Source organism: Denticeps clupeoides, chromosome 16, assembly GCF_900700375.1.
Source record: "Denticeps clupeoides chromosome 16, fDenClu1.1, whole genome shotgun sequence".
Classification (NCBI taxonomy): Eukaryota; Metazoa; Chordata; class Actinopteri; order Clupeiformes; family Denticipitidae; genus Denticeps; species Denticeps clupeoides.
In genome coordinates, this window is record NC_041722.1 from 4,215,716 (window position 1) to 4,222,338 (window position 6,623).

Below are 6,623 nucleotides of genomic sequence, written 5' to 3' on the forward strand. Positions count from 1 at the left end.
CACACAGTTTTTCGTTCTCGCATTCTCATGAACCAAGCACTGTTCATTCATAAAAACATTAAATTAACATCAACTTGATTTTTAATATCCTTTATATATATATCCTTTTTTATACTTTCACACTTCGGATTGGTGTCACTTGTTTAAAATAATGGTGAGAACGCATGGATTTAGCATTGTGTAACTGTGCTACCTAGCTAAATAGCTTTTTTACTGTTACATATAAATACATTTTTTATATGATACTTTAGTATCTCTCACTATTCATTGACATTTATGGACTGAGATATAAGTAGAGTTTAAAAACTGCATCGAACTTTTACAGACCTCTGTCATTACCATTATTGGCCTTCTCTGTGTGAATAGGGCCAGCTGTCCTGTCCACTGATCTCTGGACAAACAAATGCCCTCAAAAGAAATCCCTTTCTTCACAGGGGCAGTTGGGGGCAAAAGGGACAAAAGGAGGCCGGAGTGAAAAGCTTTTCATTAATTCCAGAGTAGCAGAGCAGAAAACTGTCACATGGAGCCCGCTGGACTCTTCCGGGGGAAATCACGTCAGTTTAAGTGATGCAGATTGTGGATTTTTTTTTTCTCAGATTGTGTCCCTCTGCCTGCGGAGGTCTTTTTTCGTTTTACTGAGCACTTCTCAGGTACCTGCAAATTTTACAATCTTCCAGGCAGATCGTCAGGCAGGTGTAAGTGTGCCTTTAAAACAACCCTGTAAACTCGAAAGTTCATTACATAAACCTGCAGACGTGCTCCATTAATGCAGCCCGGACACACACCCACACCACACACGCGTCCGTGAAGGCATTTAATGTCAACCGGTGACTGAAGGCAAACTACTGGAACGTGCTGTAAAGCCGGGGGAGGGGGCGTAACACTCGTATTTTGTTGCTTTAAGACATTTGCTGCTCTGAAGGTCCATTCCTCATCGGCCTGTTACACAACCTGAGCCTCATTAACTGTCTTTTACTACGTCCACACTTACAAGCCTGTGTGCCGTCAACAGCAATTCCTCATCACAATTCCAATTTCCCACCCAGATTTACCATTTACAGTTTGATGTCCTGGAAGAGTCCGAAGGAATCCGCTCAGGACAAACGCATTCTTGTCTGTCAACGTGTACTTGTGAGGGGACTGTGAGGGTTTGACGTGTTTCCAGAAGGGTAGAGACGGTTTCAGCACGGCGCGCGGACAGCCGTTCGCTTTCAGAGGCTCACGTCCCATGCTGGGACACTGAGACAAGAGGTCAGCCTTCTTAAAAAAAAACCTTCAGAAAAGCTTCATGCGGTAACGCTAGATTATACCAAAAAACACACCAGTTCCAATGGTACAAAATGTCACTGCACACTAAACCATGAATCATTACGAATTCTCCATCCAAAAATGTGCTTTCACATAGTGGATATCGTGGTAACTTACTGTGATACCCACTATGTAATCCTGCAACTACAACCCAGTAAACTTTTTCTGTGCGAATTCCTACTTCCTGCAGCGAAAGCTCAGATTTCCTCAATGAAACAAAATGCAGAGGGGGGGTATGAAAGGAAGGTAAACTCCTTTGTGAAAAAGCAGCCCAGCAAGAAGGATGGCCTGGGGGGTGGTGACACCCGGGAAGAAGGACCCCAAAGGCCAGCGCTGCCTCACTGGCCAATTTATTGAAAGGACAGAGTCACGCTCACTCCACACGGCAGGAGAGAGAGAGGGAGAGAGCCCAGGCATTCCCGAAGAACAATCCCTGGCCATCATGAAAGTCTGGGCTGGTGAATGGGGGTCATATGCTCTTTAGCACCAGGGTTACCAGCTCCCGGTCAGCTCCTAACCTTTCAAACCCGCAGCTCGGTCATTTGCACACCAATGGCCATCTTCTCTTCAGAGGAGTATCTTTTTGGGCTGCAGGCCCGTAACTTTGAAGGTTTAATGCCCTCCCCCACACACAATAGAGTGAAAAACTTTTCCGAAGGCCCTTCCTTTCCTCAACTCTTTAAGATGAATTAAGGAACGCTGGTCGGGCATTACACCACCAAAGTGGGGATCTCGCAGGGCTGGAGGTTAGATGCCTGAACAGGAGTGGAGCGCACCCCACCGGTAGATTGAGAAGTACCTCTTGGCCGAAGAGATTTCCTGTCTCTTGCCTGTTAAAATATATCGGTGCAATGCTCTCCATTGACTATTCCATTATTTCCACTCCAATTATGGCGTCTTTCAGCCACCCACATCCAAACCCATTCTGGCAAATCTTATGACTGATACCAAGTAAGACTGCTCTTCATGGCTGGGAAGTCACAGCAATATCTGGAGCGTGTCAACATACCTGCAATAGTAAGGCGAGCTTTTTGGCTCAGGATGGCTCCATATTTGTTCTGAGCGAGGCACTGGTAGAAGCCCTCATCTGATTTGTCTCCTCTCCTGCTCTCCACCTCGGAAATGAAGAGCGAGCCATTGGAGAGCAAGTAAACGCGGTCGCTCTCCGCAACTTTTACTCCGTTCTTCAGCCACTTGACGGCAATGGGTGCCTCTCCGTGGGCCTGGCAGTCCAAAATGACAGGATCCTTCCGCATCACCGTCACATCGTGCGGCTCTTTGATGAAAAAGAGCTCACTGAAACATAACACACCTGGGAAGAACAACGGAGAAAGACAGATGAGAACCAACCAGACAGACCTCATCAGACAAACTTTCAACACTGCGGGAATAAGGACTCTCCGGCAGGCCGGAATCATGTCCGAGTTTCCCATTTAATCTGATTACTCACGGCTCATAAAGTCGCGGGCTGAGAACAATTTTGGTTCTATGCGTCACATAGAACACTTTACTGCATTTGCAGCGTGAAAGTCTATTAATGCATCAGTTTCAACTCATTTCAAATCAAACTTGTTCACGATATACATGTATTCTGTCACCAATTCATATTATAGTAATTTTATTAACTGATGTCTAGTAATGTCTTTATATCAAACATATGATTCAAATACTACAACAATGACAACAATTCATGCAATATTTTAGAATATGGGTAATAAAGCATAAAAGAAGGGAAATATATGTCTTGCCAGTTTAAGCTGAATTGATCATGAGGAGCTGTCAGTTCAAAGCCATGCATTAAAAACTTGCCCTCCTTATTGCAATGCTTATTTCTATGTAGTCGACGCTGTTTTAATGGCATTTTGCACGTTTTTGTAGTTCGTTTCAGTGATGCATGGCACTACACCTCGCACAAGTTGTTCATTCCGAAGAGAAACGGCCAGTGCTCAGACCGACGGGCACATAAAAGTGCGCCCCGACACGCAGGCACAGACAAACATGCAATTATGACCCAGACATTTTTAAATAGTCAAAAATGGTTGCCGAGAGCGATCCACGTGAGCATGCTGAGTAAGGAGCGTCTCCCGCTGATGCTGAAAACTATTTCTCATCTCCGCTATTTAAATAAATAATTTTTAAAAAAGACGCGGTCTTACCTGAGATTGGGAGAAATACCGCAAAAAGCAGCAGGCGCTGGTATAATTTCCGTTTGAAGCCAGCCATTTATTCTGGATGTTCGCTCATGCTAGAACCTTTGGTTCCTGCCTCTAGCTGTGATGGCCACTAATGCGGGACTTCGCCGCGCGCTCCTCGGATCGCTGCAGGGACTACTTTCTTTTTCACTCAGCTGCCGGCGGAGGAACACCTCCTTTCCCTGCGCGGTGCGTTTGAGGTCCTTGGGAGAGTTCTTCCGCCAACTTGGGCAGTTGGACCCGCTGCTGGGTCACCAAGGTCAGAATTAGCATACGATCAGAACAGTATGATATCTAAATTGCTTAACAAGCATATTTGCTCACCTATAAAATGTATATTCATGTTATATGTGCTAAATTTGAAAACGTATAGCTCTTGAAAGTTTTTGTGTTTAAACAAAGTTAAATTTTCTAAAGTGAAAGTGCAGTTTAGAATATAAATCTAAGTGGGCCATTTTTTCCCATAATTTTAAGTCAGTATGAACTCGCATTAGTTCCCATGAAAAAAAATGGGAAAAGTGAAAGGTTCCCATGGTTCATTTACTCCTTGTCTTATTTTCCACCCACTTTAACATACTGTAGCCCATGCACTTGTCTCCTCGTGCGAAACAGCAATCCTAATCTTGGACTCACTTTACCTTCTCCATCGCCGTGGGCATACATTACATCCTGCATTATTCACAGGGGCAGTTTATCCTGTTCAGAAAAGCTTTCAATTTCTTATTCTTAAGCAATCTTTAAACTTTAGCTTTAGCTTTAGTCTCTGGGGTACATAACTTGTTATAAACTTGATTTAAAGATCTAGAATAAAGACACACTAACCTTGTGCAGACCTTATTACGTTAAATAAACGTACAGTACATCAACTTGTAAAGGTCATAACTGAAGTGTGATGTTAAATGTTACAGTATTTCAAATGTCTGATATAAATATAACAAACATGAAACAGGAAATATACAAAGATGCAAAGAAAATATGAAGACATCAGAGCTGAAAACAGGATATAGGGCAAATAGAGCAGAAAATTCTCTGCTACATTCCTGATGGTTCCGTTTTGAAGTGAGCATTTTGGCAGATGCCAGATTCTCTGTAGTCTATGCATACATTTTTAAAGTGCTTTAAAAGCACCAAACAGTCCAATCAGGGCGATCCGTGGAGCATCATCAGGTTTACAGATGGGCTTATAGCCCATTTGCAACATTCAGTGTGACCTTTTAAGTGGCGAATAGACTATTGAGGTGCATGCCATTATGTTTAGACAATTTCAGCGATGGTCCAGCACATGAAAATTGTAATTGTAAAATAAACTGAATTCAGGGAATTTTCCATATCCATGTTTCTGAAAATTGGATAGTTTGGGGTCTACTTATAATTGATTGAAATGTCATCTGTATAACATTTATTTGGTTGAAAGTATTCATTTGAAAGCATTAAACCTATTACATGTATCTGTGTCCTGTCATTATTAAATTATTATTATTCAGTACCATAACATGACAAAACATTCAAATCTAGAAATGTATGCCAGAAGTGTTTGCATGAACACATGTCCCAAAATCAATTATTTTTGGTTCCCACCACATAAAGTAGGCAGTTTATGTTAATAAGATCTCCTCCAGCGAAAAGGAGTCAGCGATCCACAGTGCAAGATGGCCAGGAGGTGGCCAGCCAGCTGCTGGGTAAATACCGGTATTGATCGGCTGTCCATCTCTTTTTGTGTCGCCGGACTGACCTCTTCTCCCCTCTCCGGACCTCCATTCAGAATAAGAAAATAGGCCCAGCTGTATCATGGACAGCACCCCACGCAGCGGTCGATGTATGTGTTATTTGAAGGTGAAGGTGATTTTCCCTTGCTGACTGTGTTTGTGCTTGGATGTTGAAAAAAAGTCCTCTGAACATTTACTTCCAAGCGTGAGGAAGATTTAATATGAGCATTAAAATAGCAAAGTGATTTGAGATTTGAAGTTGTCATCTAACAAGTGTTACATGGTGTGGTGGTGTAATGTACTCAAATGTATATTTGTGTGTATATGTATGCGTGAGAATGGGAGATAGGAGCTGCCAATGTGCTTATGTTTAAGGGTTAGCTGTGCAGGTCCCCTCAGAGGTCAGATCAATAGAGTAAAAGTCATTATCAGGTTATGAATGTTCAGACTGCTCAGCGAAAGGAGATCCGGCAGCAGCATCGCCCTCTGGATCCCCCACCACTGGATAATTACTTAGTCACCCTACCCCACCACAGGCCCATCCCCACTGACCCTTGCATCCAAGTGGATGAATGGGATTGTTTGTGACCTATCACCTGACCCCTTGGAGAAGTGGGGGGTGTCCCTTCCCTTTCAACAAAAGTACCGCTCTTGAGAAAGGTTGGGAAACTCCTGGTTCCCTCTATCAGAACCCATGGTATATCACAGGAGAAAAAAAAAGACTATTCTTGAAATCCCTGAATATTAGGTATTAAATTCAGTAAAATATCATTCAGCGAAAATGCACAACCATCTCAATGAATAAGCATACATGGTTCACGTAACGACACTAAATGGCATTAAATAGAAGTTTCTTGAGTAAATGTATTTTAAAGCGCCATCTTGTGGACTGTTTTAGACCTGCAACGTCAGCACTTTTTATTAGAATGATAAATGACGTGTCCATTATATGTTATCCCAGATTTATCCCATAGTTCACATTTACACTTCAGATTCATAAAATTTTTTGGATCTATAAATAAATGAAAAACATGTATTTATTGCACTTTACAAGAGAAAAATTCATGTTTCATTTTATGTACATAATATTATCCTTATAACAGCCAAAAGCCACTAGAAAACATTGGTGGTTTGGGATTTACAGCCCCCTTCTTCAGTACATGGGCCAAGACAAGACAGTAATACACACACACACACACACACGCTCATCTTAACAAGATGTGCCTTCTTACAATTTATAAGCCAAGGTTTTGACAGCCCAACCCAAATCTCTTTGTTATTAGTGCAAAAGATGCTGTATATGGTTTACAGCAGATATTCATTTTTCTTTTTGCCACATATTACGGTCATTCCCTGAATTTACATTTAAATAATTTTAAGACATTTTAAGAAAAAAAATGATTGGATGGACTTTCGT

General features: G+C 42.1%; 1 protein-coding gene across 1 annotated transcript in view; it reads right to left on the bottom strand.

Annotated features, from left to right (window-relative positions):
• Positions 1–3,584, bottom strand: part of prtga (protogenin homolog a (Gallus gallus)) — a 29,795-nt gene extending 26,211 nt beyond the window's left edge. Inside the window, exons 1-2 of the mRNA XM_028957088.1 lie at positions 3,465–3,584; positions 2,318–2,620 (exon numbers count right to left, since the gene is read on the bottom strand). Of these exons, the coding sequence (XP_028812921.1) occupies positions 2,318–2,620; positions 3,465–3,531 (370 nt within the window). The 5' untranslated portion in view covers positions 3,532–3,584. The remainder of the gene's footprint in view (positions 1–2,317; positions 2,621–3,464) is intronic.
• Between the last annotated feature and the right edge of the window lie 3,039 nt (positions 3,585–6,623).